We start from the raw sequence: 22,032 nt of genomic DNA, 5'->3' as shown, positions 1-22,032 counted from the left end.
GAATGTGTGGTTCAGTCAGACTTGCAATTCCAGCCTTTAGGAGGTGAAAGTAGAAGAATCAGAAGTTCCAAAGATGTCTTTGATTACATAGGAAGTAAATCTGAGGACACCCTGAGCTACTTGAGACCTTGCCCCAGCCCCCACAAACCATAAAGTTTATGTCATAAAAACTTAATACCCAAGTTCACATGTTAATGGTATTTGAAGGTGAGAATCTCCCATTTGGGAGATAATTAGGATTAGATGAAGCTATGAAGGTTGGGCTCCATGGTAGCATTAGTGGTTTTATGAGAAGATAAAGGCCTGAGCTTGTATCTTCTTAACATCTGATGACCTCCAGAGTGAAATTACATAGCACAACCCCCAGTTGATACTGGCATTGTGCCCTTGGACTTTCCAGTTTCAAATCCATGAGCTGAATAGATCACTATTCTTTTATAAGTCATCTGGTCTGAGGCATTTTGTTATAACAACAGAAAACAGACTGAGACACGACTAAAAAGGATTCTAGGGTAGCTCTTTATTAGAAGTTTGTTTAACTGTCTGATGTTGCACGAGAGTCCGTAACCCAACTGAACAGAATGTACCTGTTCATCAATGATGGGTTTCATCCCAAGTACTAGAGGTCCTCTGCAGTGTCTCAAGTTTTATCTCTTCAAGAAAGGAAAGAGAGAAACAATGATATTAATGGCTCCATTGTTCATCAGGAAAACCTAGGTGTCTCGGCATTTCTCCAGTGGAAAATTCTTACTTCTTGTTGGCTAGAACTGACCTCTTTGGTTTTTCTGAGCAGGAAGAGTACCTAGAAAAGTGTTTGCTTATCTTTCTAACCTTTAGAACTAAAGAGAAGTATCAGAGAAGAAGGAATCTGGGAGTGAGTATTGGTTAGACAGCCAACAGGTCATGACTGATGACCTGCTCAAAGTTGCGTGGTCACATAACAGGTCTGACTTAGGGCCTGACCTTCTGATTACAAGTTTTGAGATATTTTGCTCAGATCTTTAATAGATTTTTTTAGTATCTTGATTTGAGGAGTGGGAGGGCTCCAGGAAAACTTCATTCATAAAAGCAGACCCCTCTAATGGTGGGGCATAGAGAAATGAAGCTGGAAGTGACCTGAAAACTTCCTGTTGGCCAGTTCCCAGTCTGGAAGGTACCATGCAGGCCTCTGAGAGAGAAAACTCATCAGTGGTATTACCCAGTGGAGAACCCTGAATACTTCCATACCATTCTCATCCTGCCTTGTAAGCTGTGCCCACTGGTGCAATAATGGCATGAACATTATGGTGGCAACCAACAATCACGTTCTGATCGAACTTGAGGCCTGCCTGGTACTATTAAGCCTGGTCAGAAGGCAGTGATTTGGGAAGTCATGGCCATACGTACCACTATTATTTTGCTAAATGGGCACTCTGTCAAACTGCCTTTTAAATGTTTATGGTGATACTCTTCAATTAGTGTTCCCCCAGACAGGGAAGCATCTGCACTAGGCAGTAGTTAATGCAGAGATTCACAACTGGTCAAAGTGCTGAGAATAAATGATTGTTGAATGCTTAGCTCTACATGGGACATCTGTATCAAGCTCCCCAAGGCTTAGTGAGCATCCTGCAAAAGAGAGTGGAGACTATAGAGGAGCTGGAGGATGGGGAGGAATGCTGTGAGATGTTTCTTTTCTTTTCTTTTTTTTTTGGTTTTTCGAGACAGGGTTTCTCTGTGTAGCTTTGCGCCTTTTCCTGGAACTCACTTGGTAGTCCAGGCTGGCCTCGAACTCACAGAGATCCACCTGGCTCTGCCTCCCAAGTGCTGGGATTAAAGGCGTGCGCCACCACCGCCCGGCAAAGATTTATTTATTTATTTATTGTGTACACAGAAGAGGGCACCAGATCGCATTACAGATGGTTGTGAGCCACCCTGTGGGTGCTGGGAATTGAATCAGGACCTCTGAAAGAGCAGTTGGTGCTCTTAACCTCTGAGCCATCTCTCCAGCCCCGAGATGTTTCATTGCAGAAGTGATACAGCTGTTGCATATTTGACCTCTGTGCCATTATAATTACCTGCCCAAGATTCTGGGTAACTAAGAGTTTCTGCATTATGACCTGACCACCTGCCCCTCTCTAGTGATGGTCTGGTTGTGGTTCTTCCAGGAACCTAATGCTTCTATACAGGCCTCCATGTTGCTCCTGGGTATGAAGGTTTTCACCCTCTCTTGTAGGCATAGTGCTTGTTCAGTTGTGCCCAAGCCTGCTCTTCCTGGTCAGGTGAGCCTAACATCACTCTTCTCTCTTGCTTCCTGCGGGGACCCATCTACTTGTAGCTCCTGTAACTGTTGGTTCTCTATCTAATTCCCCACCTTCGGCTTCTGGTGCTCAGTGGTGACCTTCTGTGCCTTGTGCTCCATCAGTACCACAGTCCTGAGTGTCTGCATTTTCTGTACCTCAAGAATGAACTCTAACCTCAGAGGGCTCACGGTCTGGTGGTGATGATGCTAATGTCCTGTCAGCACAAAGAACCCTTCAAGGTCCACACCTTGACCTCAGCACGGTGGTCATAGCAGGTTTTAGGGCTTTGAGCAGGACCAGGGCCTGGTGATTGGCACCCACACTGCATGCTCAGCACCATCACTACATCCAGTGACTTGACTTTTATGAAGCTCTGTCCTGGAAAATGGATTTCAAATAGAGAAACTCTTCAGTGCATGCACTGAAATCAAGCAAACGTTAAGAGTTCGTGTCAGAAAAGCAACTGTGTGGTGAGGGCCAGAGGAGCCAAGCCTGCCTGAAGCTTGCTGGAAGTTTGGAGAAACACCTCTAGGTCTCTGTGCTTATAAGATGTGATTATTCTTTTCCTATCATTGTTCATTTAGTTCCTACTAGATGTTTTGGTATCACTAGATGAAAGACCTCGTGGGAAGATCAACAGGTGTTAGAAGCCGTCCCCTGCTGTCAATGTGGGCTCATAACAGGATGTTGTGCTTCAATGGCTTGAATAGGATGGCAGAAACTCCCTCCCACCCTTCTAGAAAACACAACCAGGACTAAGCAAGTAACTCTACCAAAAATCACCCTGCCATTGCAAAGAAGCCCAGATGTGCACAGCTGGGTTTCCAGAATAGCAGGGAGTTGATACCCATTCTCCTTGAGTTCACCGCTTACTCTTCCCATAGCAGCCACTAGGAGAACTTGATAGACTCTGCTCATGAATTAAACAAAGCTGACCTCTCTTTCCTCTTTAGTCTGTCGAGATCCCGGGATATCATACACAGTGAGCATCTCAGCACTCAATGGGATTAAGCATGTTCGGCCTTGTTTTATAAGCAATGCCAGAAATGGGCACTCTAAGGGGAAAACAACATGAGGTTCATTGGAAACCCCAAGCACTAAGGGCTAACACACATCCAAACATGGTCCAGATCCTCAGTACATACTGGAGCTGAATGGATGGCATGGGGAAATGAGGTGGTCAAGGCTCATTCATCTCATTTAGAGTTTTATTTCATGGTGTAGGGATGAGTTGGTTAGTCTTTATGCCACCTTGCTAGAGTCATCTGAGAAGAGGGACCCTCAGCTAAGAAAACACCCCTGGCCGAGAAACACTTAAGATGTTCACCATCCTAAGCCACCAAGGAAATGCAAATCAAGACAACTCTGAGAGTCCATCTTACACTTACAATGGCTAAAATCAAAAACACAAGTGACAGCTCATGCTGGAGAGGATATGGGGCAAGGGGAACACCACAAGAAAACTCACAGAATCAACTAACCTGAACTCATAGGGCCTCACAGAGACTGAACTGACAACCAGTCAGCCTGCATGGGACTGACCTAGGCACTCTGCATTTATGTTACAGTTGTGTAGCTTGGTTTTCTTGTTGGACTCCTAACAGTTGGGAACAGGGGCTGTCTGTGACCCTTTACTGGCTTTTGGGACCCTGCTCCTCATACTGGGTCGGGTCACCTTGCCCAGCTTTAATATATGGGGAGGTGCTTAGTCTTACTGCAACTTGACATGCCATGTTTTGTTGATTCTCATGGGAGACCTGGCCTTTCCTGAACAGAAATGGAGGAGGAGAGGATTGGAGGGTGGGAATAGGGGTGGGGGTGGGAGGTGGAGACTGGGAGGAGAGGAGGGAGGGGAAACTGCAGCCAGGATGTAAAATAAATTCATTAGGAAAAAAAAAATGTCTGGGTCATTGGCCTATAGGCAAGCCTGTGGGAGTATTTTCTTGATTGATTGTTGATGGAGGGCCCAGACTACTATGGACAGATGCCTTGGCAGCTAGTTGTATAAGAAGGCAAACTGAGCAAGCCAGGAAGAGCAAGCCAGTAATCAGTGCTCCTCCACGGGGCCTCTGTTTCTGTTCCTATCTTGAGTTCTTACCCTGACTTCCCTTCACTTATATAAACCTTTTCCTCCCTGAATTGTTTTTGGTTGTGGTGGTTTATCACAGCAATATATAAAGGAATCTAAGACAATGCAAAATGAGAGTATTATTTCAGGATTGATGATAAAGCAGCAAACCCCTAAAGAGGACACAGTCCCATTTTGTGTCCTAGTAGAGTCCCTGCTGGGAAGCCTGCAGGGACCTTCCCTGAGCTCAGCAAGGCTCCGATGCTGGAAATACTATAAAAGGAAATAGCGACTCTGCACAATTGGAAATGAAATCACTTCAAGGAGGAGATGATCTTAGATGATGGGGCCGGGCTGGGGGGGGGGTAGGGTGGGGAGTGAGGGTGAACTGAAATAGGCTTGGAAATGGAATGCCTAAGTCAGCTGAGAAAGTAGAAAACCATGACTGCAAAGAAGAGTTTTTATTCGTTTGGTCTCACAAGGCATAAATAAATAAATAAACAAAGGCAGTCACCACAAGAAGCATGGTCATTATGCAGCAGCAGTACCTCCCACAGTGACACGATGGATCCCGTCTGGTCATAGCTGCACCTTAGGTTCACTCAGGCTAAAGAGACTGATTCTGCGCAGTTTTCTCTGCATCGTTTGCATGGCTGATCTGCCACTCTGGATTTGGTGTCCTTTAGTCACAACTACTCTCTGTCTCCTCTCAGATGCCAAGAGCTTCTTTGCTTCCAGGCACCCAGGATGTCTCTACTCCATGTCTGGGGGTAACCAGCTCACTCTCCCTACCTCCTCTCTCCTTCCTGTCTTCTTGAGATAGTATATCATGTAGTCCTGGCTGGCCTTGAACTTGTTACGTAGATGACTTTTCTGCCTCTATCTCCCCAGTGCTAGGATTAAGGGATGCACCATCCTGCTTAGTTTATACAGTGCTGGGGACCAAACCTAGGGCTTTGTGAATGCTAGGCAAGCACCACCTGAGCTACGTCCCCAAACGTGGATTTAAAAATTCTTTTAAATTTAGGTACCTGATGTTTAATAGAAGCACAGGTGGCCCTGGTTTCTCATCAATACCACTGTTAGGAAGTCTTCATTGATGTTGGAACCAGCACTGATATCTTCAGTGTCTCCTTCATAGCATCTCCGTGTCTCTAAATACCCCCTGTGTCTTTACTGATCACAAATATATAACACTGCTTGTGTCAGAATATCATGTTCTTATTGGTTGTCACAAAAGCCAGTGGACCTGGGCAGCCTTGGTTGAAAAGTTGTTGAAGAAGATAACAAGTTCACACTTTGCATAACAGGGCCTGGTCTCTGTGGATCAGCCCATGAGAACATGAAATATTCAATACATCTTAGTATACAAATGTTAAATACAGAAATAAATTAATAAATACATAAATTACTTAAATATTTAAATAGCATAAGGCCAAGTACAGTGTTAAAATATCTATACATGAATTAGCTCATTCTCAGTGGGCATTTAACATTTAAATGTAGAAATATAGCAGAGGTGTCAGCATGAACCTAAAAAAACTGGAAAAAGCCAACCAAGTAGAAAATAGCTTTGGGGGTCTCTTCCATCATGAGTTTAAACTTTTCTTTCCTAATGTCTTCCACTTATTTTTTTTCTTCCAAGGTTGCATCCTGGGATTGGACCCTGTAAAGGAATGTGGGTAAGTCTGTGTTAGCCAGAAGTGTAGCCTCAAAGTGTAGCCTCCTGTTTCTCAGCACACATTCTCCCCAGCCATTGGGGTCTTGGGGTTTCCATGTGAAAAGGCCCAGCCCTTCCTTACAGGGCTCAGAATTCAGCTGGTCTCATGCTTGCTAGGGACTCTCTTGAGAGATTTTTCTTTAAAGGGCATCAGATCAGGCCATTCCCTTATTAAAAACAGTTTAGTGGTCCCCAGAACCCCTAGGACAAGGTTCCACTTTCTGTCTACTCCCAAGTCCTCCTGACTCTACTCCTGGTTTTCTCCCCATCTGGTCTTCCTTGTCTTTCCCCATACAAGGGTAGGACCCATGCCTGTTTTCTTTATTACAGTATCCCTGGGCCCAGAACAGTGCCTGAACTAACATAGACTTCAAATTAATATCTGGTAGTGGACAGACATGTTTCTGACTCTGGTATCCCTATGCCAGTAACTCCACCCCCATTCCTGACAAGCCCCTCCCTCCATTGTTGTTCTCCACCAGGACCACTGAATGTGCAGGGGTGGCTAGGATTCTCACCTAACTGCAGGGCACAGATGTCCATTTGCTCCATGATGAATTGTAGTAGTGATCCTGAGCTCGCACCCGGACCTCTGCACCTTTGGAGCATCGGACTTGGGCAGAGAGCTTGTCTACGATGAGGGACACATTTTTCTGCAAAGGAGAGGAAGGCATAAGGGCTTTAGACAAAACAAGGCAGGCTGGCATGTTTCTGCAGAACAAGACCTCCTTAAACACAGTGTTATGTTAAGACGCTACCCTTGCACCACCTGCTGGCAGAAGCTGTAAACACAGACTCTCTCTGTCTCTGTCTCTGTTTCTGTCGTGTGTGTGTGTGTGTGTGTGTGTGTGTGTGTGTGTGTGTGTGTGTTATTCCCACTGTGCCCCAATGCCGGGGTTATAGGCATTATATTCAGCTTTTACATAGTTTCTGGGAGCTAGAATCCAGGTCTTCACGCAGGAAGCACCTCACTGACTCATGCATCTCCCGGGCCTCACTTTTCTATTTCGTAAGCTCCAACAGAAATGGCTTGCTCCAGTTTCTGTCTCTGAATAGGAGCCTTGTCCTAAGGCCCCACAGGCAATGACTCCAGTATGGGGCTGACAATGGTGGGACTCAGACCAACCTTCCTTAGCTGTCCTCTGGCTATCCAGAGATACCCTCCCCCATGTTTGTCAGCTTACAAATGTGACTTCAAATCCTGCAGTGCCACACAGCTGTGGTGCTTTAGAAAATGTCTTTGGCTCCCTGTGTCTCTCCTTATTTATGAATGGGTCCCAAGTGAACGCCTGCCTCTAAGAAGTGCAGCAGGTAAATACCTTATTTAGGTAAAGATGCTAAGAAAGCTTCTAGCAAGTAGAAAGTGCTCAACATTACCTAGTTAAGACATGTATGTTAAATACGTATACACAGGGTTGAAACTTAACAAGATTTTGGTAACAGTTAAAACCTGTTTCAAAATAACCTCTGTATAATTTTCTGTTCCTGCTTTTAGAGAGTGATTTAAGCTGAATTGTTACCACATTCTAAATGATATGTAGGAAAGAGTCTTTACTTGTGATTTTAAAGGCTCTGTAAAACTGTTCCCAAAACCTTGCAAGAGATCACTGTGTTAAGAGTCAGGGGGCTGGAAAGCCACTGTGTTAGCCTGCATGAGAGCAGGCACCTTGCTTTGTAAAATATATATTTATTATACAAGTAGGGATTATCCATGTTGGGTGAGACACAGCACCAATGTTCTAGCATTTATTATATGCTCACTCAGTTGAAACAATCATTTTAGGCTCCTGGAACCCAGGTCTCTATATCATCAATAATTTTAGTTGAGGATGGATGGTCGACTGTCCTGGAGGAAGTGGGGTGACTGGAGTCACAACCTTTGCCTCCAGCTGACTGATGCTGTGTCCCAGTTCTGTCACTGCTCTAGCTGGGTGAACTTGGACAAGTCAGAGCCTCTCTGGGCGTCACTGTCCTCTGTGGAGAGGTGACAGTAATACTTGCTGTCTTTGGGTCCTTGTGTGGGTTGTGTGTGATACACACAGAGAACCCTTAGTACGGTTCTAGTCCTGTGGCAAGCGCCTGGTTGTTAGGATCTTCACATTGTCCCCAACATGGGCTACATAAATCCGACTTGGATACACTGCACCTGCATCCCCGCCTTACCTTTCCTTTCTTGCCATGGACCTCAACAGAGAACTTGAGGGAGAAGTAGGAATGGGGAGTGCTCCAGGAGTCAGGGTACTCCCAGGATACCTCCACCTGAGAGTTCTTCAAAGGCTTCACCTGCAGGTTCTTGGGTGGGTCCGGTTTGACTGCAGAAGAGAACATGCATCCTTCATTATCCTGCCGAGCTTTGAAGCCAGGGTTTAGACTTCTGATCTTGGATGAGAGGTCCTTCCCCCTTCTAGTCTCTATAGTTCCTTCACTTCTCTGAGCACCTGGGCAGAACCTGTGAGGGACCTCAGCTGAGGATACTTCTCCCATTCGAGGAAGTCACTCTTATTGACTGCATCCTATGTCCTTGAACCTTTTCTTCACTGCACGGACTGGCAGGCCCTGATGGGTGAGCCATTCTACTTAATAAAGACTAGTATCTGGGTGCTGCCATCAGGGATACCCTCTCTGGGCTTGATCCCCCACTTTGCACTAATCATGTAGCTGATTCAAGATTTGTAATCCATTAGGTGCCACCACTGGACTCTGTCTGAGGATACAGTGACTATCATGATCTTCAAGTGGCACTTTCTTCTAGATAGAGAGACATCTCTGGAGTATACTCCAGTTTAGGAAGCCTAGCTCTTTTACACACAATGACTATATTGTTCTTGGTAGACCCTTCACAAATACCCTTCATTAGTATTGTTAATAGTATGAATAATAATAATAATAATGATGATGATGATGATGATGTAATAATAATAATAATACAACCAACATCTGTGCTTTAGGTCTCTGCCAAATGTCATCTCCTCAGAGGGTACCTCCATGGCCATCTCCTGTGAACAAGACCCACCCCCACCAAGTACAGATTTTCTGCAAATTCTGCATCACATTCTCTGATCCCATCACATTCTCACGGGATGATCATTCCATGAATATGTGGTAAAAGAAATGAGGCCAAACGCTCTGTCAATTTAGAAGTAGATGTCCAAGGGAATTTATAGCTACACATATATATGTGGATGCTAGAGAAAAATGAGTTGTGAAAACTGCAATTGGTAGGGAAGTTCTGCTCTCAGTATGGATGATCTGCTCCAGTGACTCTCAGATTCATCATTCATCAACCTGGGTAGCAGATTAGACACGTCACAAAATGCCTGCTACATGAGGGAGATCAGGATCTGGGCTGCCAGCTGTGAGATTGGAGGTCTGGGGAAAGGCAGCTTAATCTCTCAGTTTCCTCCACTGCAAAATGCAGACCATAATGTCTATATCACGCTTTTCAGGAGGTGCAGAAGGAAAAAGACTACAGGTAAATCCTACACCCCAGGGGCTCGTGAGCATGTGGCAAAGAGCATCTTTGCTTCCCAAGGGTCTTTACTTTTCGGGCACGTGCTCGTGCACAAAACTCACTGATGTCCCTGATGAAGAAGCCGGTGCTGTAGTTCTCATATTTATACTTGTGCTGGGCCTCCATCACCAGTTCAATGGGCAAGGTCTCCTCGGCAGTTGGGCAAGTGATGTCCTCCTGGCATGCCACCGAGTACTTCTTATAGTCCCTTTGGTCCACTGTGACCTTCTCTGCAGACAGAGACGCTGCTCCACATGTCACTGCTCGGGACTCAGAGGAACTGATGGCCAAGACAGAAATTGTTCTGTGTTATAGATCAGAGAGCAAGTGACTGGTGACTATAGTCTGTCTGAGAACAGGCCACGTAGCTGGTTAGATTTATGCTCTGGGATTAAAAAAAATCCCAGCCCTTTCCATCAAAGGAAGCTTAGTTCTAAGAGACTAAAACTTAAATCTCTGGCCTAAATGAATCTGGAAACGCTTTAATGAAAGACAACCTGCTTAAAACCCTTTATTGAAAATTTAAATTTTCTCTGTATCATTCATAAGATCAGTAGGTGCAAATTATAAAGAACATGACAAAGATGTTCATAAAGAAAATATATGTATCTCTGCCATCCCCATTTGAATTCAAATCTGAGTCCCAAATATAGATATTATTTACAGCTTTCTAGAGTTTTCCAAAGAATATTCAAGATAATCATATACACACATATATGCACATATATATTTTTATCTACATATTAGCATGACTTTAAAAAACAAGAAAATTATATATATATATGATTTTGTAACCATCTTTTTTCCTCTTTGAAAGTATTGTGGGGAATTCTCTAAGCAGAACATATAAGTTAGGTTATTCTTTTCAATGAATGCACATTAATGCTCTATTTGAGTATGCCTTTGCTAATTATGCAAAATATCCCAGTGTCCCTTATCCATGCAACAGTGACTTCATGAACATGTGCAAGAATTTCTCTAGCAAGAAAATTTATTATGTGTGTCTAATTTTTTTTTAAGCACATAGAGGTCTGGCATGTTACTATAGGTAGGCATCCTGCAATGTACTTGGGGTCTGCTTAGGGGCCACCTTTACCAGCTTAAAAAATTTTCATTTTCATATGAGCAGCAAGGACTCTGATTTCACCCCAAACCATAATTTTCCCTAGTTATGTTCAAAGTCATAGCAAATTCATGCTAAAGATGGGAAACTGAGTCCCCAGTTTACTTATTTAAATAGTAGTAGAGCCAGGGTGTTTATCCCACTGCGCTCCGTGGCTCAGGGAGTTAGCTGAGAACTGAAGACAGCTCCAGAGCAGCCTGGCACACCAGCTCTGCAGCCCTGGGAAATGGTTCCTGAAGGAAAGCCCAAGTGTGTTGGCCAAAGTGAACTTGAGAATAGTGGTGTTGGTAGGGCAGAAAGAAGTTGAAAAGGCTCTAGGAAAATTTCAGAAGGCCTCAGAGGGTTCTGGAATCTGCGTCAGGGTTTCCAAGAGTGAGGCCCTAGAGCACTTGTTTCTGTTTTTGGCGCACAGTAGAGTTTTGGCAAGTTATTTGTAGCTATGAGATCTTTTTAATTTCTCCCCATGGTGCTGTGAGCCTTAATGAAGCGCTGCCAGGCAATTTGGATGAGTGAATTCACACTCACCAGAGAACTGTTCTCAGAGGGCCATCTTAAAGCTCCATTGTACTTCCTTGGGCAAGCAGAGGGAAGGTGAAAAAAAAATATAGGTTCGACTTTGCTGTCCCCATACCATTCCCTGATAATCCATGGACAGTTTCTACTTATTTTCTTTGTGAAATAGGTCTAGGAAAATGTTGAGAAACAAGAGCAGCTTCCTTACCTGCTGCTACTCTTGAGGTTGAACTTCAAGTCCGTGCTGACTGCCGTCAGCCACCAGCAGGTGAACCGTCCGGAGTAATTTGCTGCCTCACATTTCAGGAAGGTCTTATTTTTGGGATCTGTGTTAGAAAAGAAAAAAAACCCCAATATTTAGGAGTTTTCTTTTAGTAAAGGAAGACTAGGGTGTTTTATTTATTTATTTTTTTATTATGGATGGATCACAAGCCACTAAATGGTACAAGGGTGGGGATTTTTGAGACAAGTCTCATGTAGCTTGGGTTGACAATATAGAAGGATCTAGAACTACTTATCCTTTTCTGTAGTGCTGACAATAGGTACCAACCACCTTGCCCAGCTAGATGCAGTCTTTTTTCCTCTTGTGGTATTGAGGATCGAACCCAGGGCCTTGCACATGCTGGGCAAGCACTCTACCACCAAACTGTGTGCCACACATGGTATTCTTCTATCAGCTTCCTTGGAAGGCTGCTGTGTTGGCATGTATTTCAGCACAGATTGGTAATATCTGGATAGGATGCTCTTTCTGTAGAGTGTGATGTACCACACATACTTACTTTACACCCATTAGACAGAAATATTAATTTTTCCAAGTTGTCACCCCAGTACTGAGTTATTAACTGGACATATTGCCTAACTTTCAACAGATATCCAATAACATCGATTTCGTTCAAGAAAACTTGAGAACATGCATTCAGAAAGACAATTAAACTCTCTCAATATTAGATATTAATGGCCAAGAGCCCAAGAATTCCAGGAAAGCCAAGGGAAATGGAGATTCCAGGACTTATGTTTAATCATTTACTGCACTAAATATGTCCTGCCTTTTCAAATTTTTAATGTTTCTATTTCTTGGGAGGGACAAATGGGCTCCGAAGATAGTGAAGTTGATAAAATTGTCCTACAAGCACAAGGAGCCAAGTTCAGTCCCTAACTAGGGAAAAATGCCAGGAGTGATGTCATGTACTTGTAATCTCAGAGCTGGGAAGGCAGAGACAGGAAGGTATCTGGGTGTCACTGGTCAGCCAGTCCAGCTTATTGGTGAGCTATGGCCCAATGAGAGTTCTTGTCTCAAAGGAGATGGGAGGCATTTCTGAGGATAATACCCAGGATTGTCCTTTGGCCTCCACACACATATACACCTGTACACACCTGTACACACCTGTACACACCTGTACACACACACACACACACACACACACACACACACACATACATACTACTACTACTACTACTACTATTTTTTTTTTTAAAGGAGAAGTAGAAGAAAAGATACTATCCCAGAGAATGGAATTACCTTTTTGGTCCTTCAAGATATCAGTGGACCAAATTCCATCTTCCCTCTTGTGAAGCAGCAGAAGTGAGTGGCTCAGAGTCTCTCCCCCTTTGTGGCAGGTGTATTGGCCAGCATCCGAAAACTCTTTGACTTGGATGGTCAGGGTTTTTCCAGAGCCGACAACTTCACTGCTCTGGTCTGAGGTCCAGGTGATATCATCTTCTTCAGGAGTGTCACAGGTGAGGACCACTCTTTCTCCAGGGGCACCAGGGGACCAGTCCACCTCTACAACATAAACTGGAGAGGACCGGCAGTGAAGACCTGGATGGTGAGCTTCATGAACTCTGGAACTAGGTTTCATTTACTGTCTTGGCAGCCCTACTGCCTGGGTACATCATTGCTCACAAGAGTTCTGCAAATGCTTGCTGAGATGGCCTGAGGGCATGGAGCCCTGTCTAGACTCAAGGTCACAGAACAGAGAAGCGATTTTATAGCTGCCACCAAGTCATTAACTGGCAGTCGGCCTATAATAATTAATCTCTGATTAGCAGGCACATAGGGAAAACCTTGAAACAAGAAAGATGAAAACGGTACAAGATTCGTTGTTAGAGATCTGGAAACGGAGGTGGGGTTGGGTGTGGGAATAAACTTCCAGTTACAGTTCACAGGGAATATGGCCCGGTGTCATGCTGAGCAGAGTGGACACAGCAGCTTCAAGTATAGGTATGGAGGAAGACAGAGCAGGAAATTCCGTCTCCTCTAATTGGAAAGGGGATTTTGAGTAAGAGACTGAACCACCAGGAGCCTCAGAGTCCTTGCAAAAATGACAGGAACAATAGTGTCTATGCTTGTAGATTTGCCTGGGAGATGGATAAAAACGCAGACCTCAGCACAGAAACTGCAACATAGCTCTGTGCTAGCCTCCTCCTCCTCCTCCTCCTCCTCCTCCTCCTCCTCATCATCATCATCATCATCATCATCCACAGACCAAAGAGCCAGGCAAATGCACTGAAAAACTCTTAAAAAATAACCCAGGAAGGTTTAAGATTTTAGTCCCTTCTGCATGAACCTCATCAATGGAGATTGTCATTAGCTGCCCCCCCCTTTTTTTTTAAAAAAAGCTAATTTACATGAGTATGAATAAGTAGATGAGAGTTTCCTCATTTTTTTGAAGGACAGTACTGATGCCAAGGAGCTAAGCAAGGTCCCATCAAATGTGAAGTGTGACAAGTACTGTAGTTCAGATCTTTAGTCTCCTGTGCTAGGCAATGGATTTCTAATGCCAGTTTCTAACTGAGCCCCCAGGAATAGCTCCATAAGGTATTTTGGAGAATGTCCCATCAAAGCTTCATTCATCTGGTTACCCACATATCAATTATTAATCGAAAGAATAACTTAATGCAGTGACCCTCAAAGCCTGGCGGGTCTTCCAACCTCCATCATCAGCATCAGCAGGAAACTCGTCCACAATGTGTGTTCCCGGTTGCTGAGTCAGAAATGTTGGGGTGGCCCCAGTGGCCCATTTGGTAAGTCTTCAGGATTTTCTTGATGTCTCATTAAGTATGGGAGACATAGTGATGGAGAGCTGGGGTTTTGGAATGGTGCAGCTATGGATCAGAACCAGCCAGAGGCTTTAAGAAAGCCTTGGGTGTGGGGAGGGACAAGGAGCCACTTTAAGCTTACTGTCACCATCTTTAGAGACGTTCACTTTGTAGCTCAGGCTGGCCTCCAACTCGGGGCCGTCTTCTTGCCTTGACCTACCAAGTTCAGGGATTACAGGCATGAACCACCATGCCTAGCTCTGATGTCATTATTTTAAAAATGAAAATAAAACAGGGCTTTCTTTAGAAGGTGACATATAAACTAATGGGTATGCAAGCTTAAGACAGCTCCCTCAAGTGCCCCGTGAATGGTGGCTTTGTGACTGGCATTCAAACAGAGGGCATTGTGAAATGCAGAGCTCTCACTTTACATCAGTGGGATTTGTAACTGCTGAATGGGAAGCGAAGATAAGAGGTAAAAACCACTGGAGGCCAAACTCTTTGGAAATCATTAGCTTGAGCTGACACCAAACCACAGGAACCTTTGGCTTCCTCTGGGTTCTCTTTGTCCTACAGGCAACTGAACAGCTATGCAGGTTATTTTCCTGTTAGAACCTGGACTCAGAAACCCCAGAAGACCTTGCCCCAAGGGCAGGAAAAGATATCCTGGCGATATTGGAAGCAGCGCTTAGTTGTCCGCTGGGCTACAGGCCATCACTGTGACTCCATCACAAGCCTTCTCTGTGCTTCTCACGTTGATTTTCTGAAATGTCTGTGGTTTACCAGGAGTTAACCCTTCCTGGGCCTCAGTTCCTTCCTAAGCATTCTAAAAATCCCTAGGTTGTAGAGCTGGCTGTGGCAACAGCTTTACTTGGGAAAGGATCCAAAATTCTATTGGGGTGGGTGGCCAAACTTCTTGAAATTATTATTTTTAAAATAGCATTTAATTCTTCCGTGTGTGTGTGTGTGTGTGTGTGTGTGTGTGTGTGTGTGTGTGTGTGTGTATACACATGCCATAGCTCATGTCTGGAGGTCAGAGGGCAGTTTGGAGCGTTTGGTCCTCTCCTATTATGTGATCAAATCCAGGTCATCAGACTTGGCAGCAAGCACCCTTACCTGCTAAGTCATTTTCTAGCTCCTGTGACTCTTTGGAATGAAAACACTGACCTCAATTTTTTTTAGGTACCAATTTTGGTATTGTACTGTTTGGGTTCTCAAAATACTATTTCTAATCATCAGGCAAGAAATCTTGTCATTTTAATTTATGTTCGTTTCCTCTTTATGGGCACAGGAAAGAGTTGCTTCTTGCTCTCCTTTAGAATCTTCTAGCACCTAAACTACACAGGCTCTGAACTGAGACTGAACTGGGGTCAAGTCCTGTTCCACCCTTTGTGGGCAAGTTACTTGATCTCTTGAGCCTCGGTTTTCAAAATCTGTAAAATGGAATACTCCCACTTTATATAGTGTTGTGAAATTAAATGAGGTTCTATGTTCAATAAATATTAAATATTACTATAGTATATGTGGTGGTTTGAAAGCAAATGGTCCCCAAAGGGAGTTGCACTACTATGAGGTATGGCTTTGTTGGAGTAGGTGTGGCTTTGTTGAAGTAGGTGTGGCTTTGTTGGAGTAGGTGTGGCTAGTTGGAGTGGGTGTGGCTTTGTTGGAGGAAGTGTATCACTGTGGAAGTGGGCTTTGAGATCTCCTTTGCTTAAGCTACACTCAGTGTGGTAGACAGTTCACTTGTTGCCTGTAGATCAAGATGTAGGACTCTCAGCTACTTCTCCAGTGCCATGTCTACCTGCACACTACCATGTCCCACCATAATGATAATGGACTGAACCTCTGTACTGTAAATGAGCCACCCCAATTAAATATTTTCCTTTGTAAGAGTTGCTGTGGTCATGGTGTCTCTTCACAGCAGTAGAAACCCTAACTGAGACAGTATAGCTATAAAAGCAGAAATTACCAACATTATTATGTTGGATTTCATGAAACATTTGAGATTCTTTTAGGTACATCTGAGGACTGAGTTGATGGACATTTGCTAAGGGTGAGATAATACAAGGACAGAGAGAGCTCCTTGCTATGCCAACACTATGCTAATAATCTTGTTGCCATTGGGATGATGAAAAGTCCAGAGACTTTGTTTTAAGCATTAGGGCTTGCCAATATTTATGTCCATTTTATCATACGTTGTCTTCTGTATTCATTAACGTATTCAGTAGCCCATGTGGTCAGTGTCAATATTGACACCCAACTAAGAAAACTGAGGCTGTGAGGTTGTCCAAGTCAAGGTTTCAGAATCAATACCTGGCAGAACCATGATTTGAACCCAAGTCAATCTGAACATCAATCCCAAAGTGGCGAGAGGAAAACCACCACAATGCCCCCTGTGAGGACAATGTAGTGTGGAGGAGCAGCAGAGGGCAGAAGCCAATACTGCTACTTACATTCTCTACTAGGGAATTTCAGTTGTTTGAAAGAGTCGTTTTAGTATTACAGTATTACAGGCAAAGATCATATCCCCTTTGCCACCACAGTCTACCCAAAGCTCCTTTCCTGTCATCCAACATGAAAACCAAACAAGGCAGAGACCCCAGAGATGGAAGAAGAGAGGATAACCCTGCATCTTCCCCGAGGAGACTCCATGGGTGGCTGTCCACTTCAGTCTCTTTTCCCAGCAGCTGCCTTGAGCTCAGGCTTAGATCCTGGAGCTCCATAGAAAACAAGGAAAGACTGCTTACCATCTTTCTCCAGCTCCCAGATGGCCATGAGCGGAGATGCCAGCAGAACAACGGCAAACCAGGAGATGGTCAGCTTCTGGTGATACATCTGTATGGAGAAGCAGGAGGAAGAGGAGGAGGAAAGGAAGAGACAGGAAAACAGGGCAGAGAATGTCAACCGTTGTCCAATTAACCAAACCACACTTTCTTTGCCTTCTAATACTGACATTCCTTCTCTTCCCCACTGTCAGCTACCAGGATTATAGGAGGTCCATTCTAGTTTTGGGTAAAAACATCTCTGAATGGAGAATCATAGGCTACCTGGAGCTGAAAGAATCCTAGGGCCCAGCTATCTGATACTATTTATTGAGAGAGAGAGAGAGAGAGAGAGAGAGAGAGAGAGAGAGAGAGAGAGAGAGAGAACACGCGCATGTTGGTATGTGTGAAGGTCAGAGGACAATTTTTGGGAGTTGGCTCTTTCCTTCCACAATGGGTTCAGGGCTCAAACTCAGGTCCTCAGGCTTGTGTAGCGAGACATTTTACCTGCCGAATTTGTCTTGCTGATACTACACTTCTCACCCTCCTTTTTTTGAGACAGAATTATTTTAGCCCTGGCTGTCCTGGAACTCACTCTGTATACTAGGCTGGCCTCAAACCTACAGAGATCCACCTGCCTCTGCCTCCTGAGTGCTGGGATTAAAGGTAAGCGCCATCACACTTGGCTCATTATCTTATCTGTTTAAGGCTCAGAAATATAAGCTTAGAGATGGAACACGGCTTCCTGGATTCACATACTGCACTTACTTACTTCGTTCTGATTGTAATATTAATATAACCCACAGAGAGTGTTGATTCTGATTGTAATATTAATATAACCCCCAGAGAGCGTTGAACAGAGCGGGGAAACAGTTTTCACCTACACAGGGCTTTCTAGGACCAACACTGCTGTGCTACAAATATGTCCTCAGACAATGTGAGCTCTGCCTCCCCTCTCACGGAGCAGCTGTATCACTGCCCAATGTGCAGAAAGCACAGGGATGCCCCAGGCTAACGGACCAGGTTAGGTGTGGGAAAGGTGATGCAGGGGTAACCTTCCAAGTTCTGGCAAGAACCTGTAGTGGCTTAGGTTGTTTAAACCTAGGCAGACATTACTCCAAATTCTAAGCCAGCTCTCACCCTCATAACAAGACTCAGCATTTCATAAGCTTGAGTATATGGTATAACCCAGACTTCCTAAGACTGCTGAGTCTCATCCCAGAGTGTCTGATTTAACCTGCTTGACGGCGCCAGAAGCTGATGCCTCTGGCCCATGGAACACATTATAAGGCAAACGTGTTAGCCAGTGTTTAGGATCCAGAACTCCTACAAATCAAGGTATTCTTTGGTGGAAGACAATAACACATTGACTGACCCACCATGGAATACTGAAGTACATAAATCAGCCACCATCTTATATTGTAACCCAGTCTAGATAACACCCAGGGTTAGCAGAAATCTTTCGACTGTGAAGTTTATTCCACACTCATAAATGTGGTTGAGATGATTAGTGACTAATTAATTCCCTTCTATCTTGAAGGAGGATGCTACCATCTGGCAGGGACAAGATTTGAGAGACCACAGGTCTAGTCCCTATGAATCAAGGCTTAAATATTCCAGGCAAATACCTTAAACATGAGCTTGCGTTGGTTCGGAATCATGCCTTTGCCAGACCTGCTGCTGCTAACCTTTGTGGACCGTGCTATGTCCTCTCTTTCCTTACAGATATCACCAAGGACAGAGACAGGGCTAGACACCAGGCCTTGTCCAGGTCCAAGTGATCATACAGCCAAGGACTAGCTGAAACGGGCACTGGTTGGTTCATTCGTTGGCTTGGAGTCAAGCAGACAAGGGCTTGGATTCTGGCCCTACTACTCAGTAGCTGTGTGATGTTGGTCTTGTTCCCCTCAGCCCTACTCTCTTCATCTCTAAAGGGACATAGTGAAGGGTTATGTGGTCTTAAAGCGCTGTGAGGTGTGCAACGAGATGATATGGTAGAGTAGGCAACTGATGGCGGGTTACCTTGCACTAGCAAAAGAACTAGGGGAAATTTTGAAATTCTTTCTGTTTTGTATACAGAAGGTTTAAAAATAAAAAAAAAATCTGCCAGGCTGGAGAGAGATGCTCAGGGAAGGTGGCGCAATTATACATGGCTGTGAAGCCCAGATGGCAACACTCTGGGAAGGGAAAAAAGGCAGAGATGCCTGGCCCTTCCTGGTGAACTCTTCATATGCTCTCAACACAGGGACTTTTCCCTTTGGCTACGTGCCAAGCATTTCCTCTGTGGGCCTCAGGTGCATTTGAGCATCACACGTGAACCATATTTCAGGTTGAAGGGAGTCCTGGCAATGGTCCAAGGAATAATCTTCGTTTCAGCATCACCTACATCTTAGAGCATAGAATGCCAGCAGAGGGTGGAAATGGTGGTGGGTTGCCTCTTCATCAAACCCACACAAGCAAAAAGGGTGCAGGATGCGGCCAGGCTTTGGCTTTCTGGCTAAGCAGCAGATGCTGGGGAGCTCTGTCTCTCACCCTCCACGATTCTTCGACCTGGTAAGTTTTGATGATTCAGTAGTTTTTGTTTGTTTGTTGAATATGATTTCATTAGTTTTCTAAACTCCTGCTATTCTTGCACAAAGGACAAAGGAACCCTGGGCTAGAGAGGTCCAGCTCCCTAGAGTACGCAAATGCTCCTGGGCACAGGACCCCTGAGTGGACATCCCTTTTGAAAGTTTCATTCTGTTTTTTTTAAATACAAATAGAGAAATAGTATTTAAAAGTAAAAATGCCCAGAAATAACAATACACAGCACAGATGGCATGAGGGGCATGGCAAAGGACCGTGGTTCCAGAGCCCCTTGTCAGTTATGAGACCCTGACAAGTTGTACTGACTTCATCAAACCTCATACTCCTAGACTGTAAAATAGGAACTCTGTCAGGATAGGAGTTCATGAAACAACTCACAGAAAGTGCCAGCTTGATCCCCAAATGAAACCAGGACCCCAAATACCTGCTCTTTTCCTCCCTCAGCACTTACTGCAATAGCAATGGTTTGGTTACATCTTTAATGCGTATTGCCCTCCTCCCCCCAATACTGAGGTCTGATGGCAGAATTCACGTTTGTCTTGTCTTATACCCTAGAGGGAGTCCATGGATTATTGGTGCAATAATCATAGCATTTTAGATCTGAGCAGAATGAACCTTGGAGACAACCTAACCTCATCTTGAAACACTACTTGAACAAATTGAACTGCCAGCTGAGGCTTAGTGGTCACTGTGTAAAAACATGACGTCAACCTGACCTCTCCAGTGCTCCTGACTTTATTTACCTGGGTGAGCAGAAGGAACCAGCCTGTGAAGATGATCTTTTGTCCCCTTTCTCACAGATTTTAGAACCCTTTAGGAAGGAGTTTTGAACACGACTAAGGCTTTACAGTTTTGCAGAGGTGGCCAAATTAGTTAACAATCCAAAAGAACCACAGAACCCAGCCATCCAATTTGACTATCACAGCTCTATAGCCCATCACAGGGAAGGAAGCAAGTATGGCGTTCAGTAACTTTAAGGGGTGCAAGAAAGGCTTTTAAAAAAGTTTTCACTAGTAAGGCAAGAACAGAATTTAACTACATTCTTTAAAAGACAAACATTAGTACTTAAGAACACACACATGTGTGTATGTATTTATATAGACAAAGCAAACCTATCAGATACCCATCTGTTTATAGGGTTGAAACACATTATTAATAGCTCATTCTTTTTTTTTTTTGAGACAGGGTCTGAAAATTATTGTGTAGCTGAGGCTGGCTTTAAACCCCCAAATTTGTTCATTCTGCCCCCCAGCTCCCAAATTTGGGGATCACGGGTGTGCACCATCATATTGTAATTAGCTGACTTTTAAATGAATATTTGAAACCTCTGTCCCCAAAGTACCTATTTCTCACCAGCAGGTAAGCCCTCAGGGATACTTTCAGAACCCCCTGATCCCACTCCCATGATGCCTGGGTCAGGGTAGCACACCCCTGGAGTCTGTACCCGGACAGTCTTCAGGCTCAGAGAATTAGTGGCAGGGGACAGGAGAGTACTCACCTTGCTTCGCTCCGGGCTGCCTGGTCTGGTGTGCCTCGACCACTGACTGTTCCTTCTGCTGCTGCTCTTGCTCCTAGAGCTTATATACTCTACTCCTCCAGAACTTTCTGATGGAAACCCAAACTAGAAACTGACTAGTCCCAATTGCAACATTGAAAACTAGTGTCAAAACATTTTGGGGAATTTTAAGAAGTTCCTCCCCCCCCCTCCTTGTCTCTCTGCGTGCATCCATCACACAGAAGGAATACAGACATCGAAATCCCAGGTAAGAGGAAATGACTTCGGGGTGTGGAAAAAGGAAGGAGACAGATGCTAATTTCTGTTTACATCATGCCCAAGGTGAATAGAGGCGGCAAACGGCCAACCTCCCTCCCCAGGATTCCACAGGCTGGGGAAAAAGGAAGGTCATGTCCCCAACTGAATTCATGGTTCATGCCGCAGTCAAATGACTTAAGGAACACTCTACAATTCTGAAGTCAAGGCAGATGAGATGACCAGCAAAGAGCCTAGCGCCAGCTTTCCCTATTAACATCTGGGTTCAGAAGCTATTACCATCTGTTTGGCACCATGCGCGCACACAGACACACCTCTGTTGTCTGTGTCTAGAGGCAGCCCACGGGAGGTGGACGACTAAAAAGATTCACTGTGTATTGACATATCTCCTATGCTCATACTCATGGACCCATGATAACAGGAGCTGAACTAGCCACAGACAAGCTTTCAGATGACCGATCCCATACTCAAAAGTCATCCCTTTTGGATACCCAGACTCTATCATTTCATTAATCACATATCTGTGGTCCTAGGAACCCCGAGAAATTTCTCCTCTTGGGGGATTTAAAATTGTAAAGAGCTGTGCAATGGTGTACAAGATGTTAACTCCCTTCCCCGTCTTCACCCAGAAACACCAGTTCTTGCCGATAGAGGGCGCCT

At 44.5% G+C, this 22,032-nt stretch overlaps 1 protein-coding gene across 1 annotated transcript; it reads right to left on the bottom strand.

Annotated features, from left to right (window-relative positions):
* Window positions 1–6,585: 6,585 nt before the first annotated feature.
* On the bottom strand, window positions 6,586–21,502 carry Il12b (interleukin 12B). The gene is made up of 7 exons (XM_006971603.4): window positions 21,100–21,502; window positions 17,001–17,088; window positions 12,734–13,009; window positions 11,423–11,540; window positions 9,641–9,858; window positions 8,231–8,379; window positions 6,586–6,720 (listed from the first exon to the last, which is right to left on the bottom strand). Exons 2-7 carry the CDS (start codon window positions 17,086–17,088, stop codon window positions 6,586–6,588), a joined length of 984 nt encoding a protein of 327 aa, XP_006971665.1. The 5' UTR covers window positions 21,100–21,502.
* Between the last annotated feature and the right edge of the window lie 530 nt (window positions 21,503–22,032).

The sequence above is a fragment of the Peromyscus maniculatus genome, chromosome 8 (genome assembly GCF_049852395.1).
Source record: "Peromyscus maniculatus bairdii isolate BWxNUB_F1_BW_parent chromosome 8, HU_Pman_BW_mat_3.1, whole genome shotgun sequence".
NCBI lineage: Eukaryota > Metazoa > Chordata > Mammalia > Rodentia > Cricetidae > Peromyscus > Peromyscus maniculatus.
This window is presented reverse-complemented; position numbering and strand designations above follow the sequence as displayed.

Excerpts from the sequence above, each read along its gene's own strand:
- Il12b (XM_006971603.4), bottom strand. The coding sequence starts at position 17,088 with ATGTATCACCAGAAGCTGACCATCTCCTGGTTTGCCGTTGTTCTGCTG. Across the intron at positions 13,010-17,000 it reads CTGGGAGCTGGAGAAAGATG|TTTATGTTGTAGAGGTGGAC; the intron begins GTAAGCAGTCTT and ends GGTCCTCTCCAG. Across the intron at positions 11,541-12,733 it reads TATCTTGAAGGACCAAAAAG|ATCCCAAAAATAAGACCTTC; the intron begins GTAATTCCATTC and ends TTTCTAACACAG.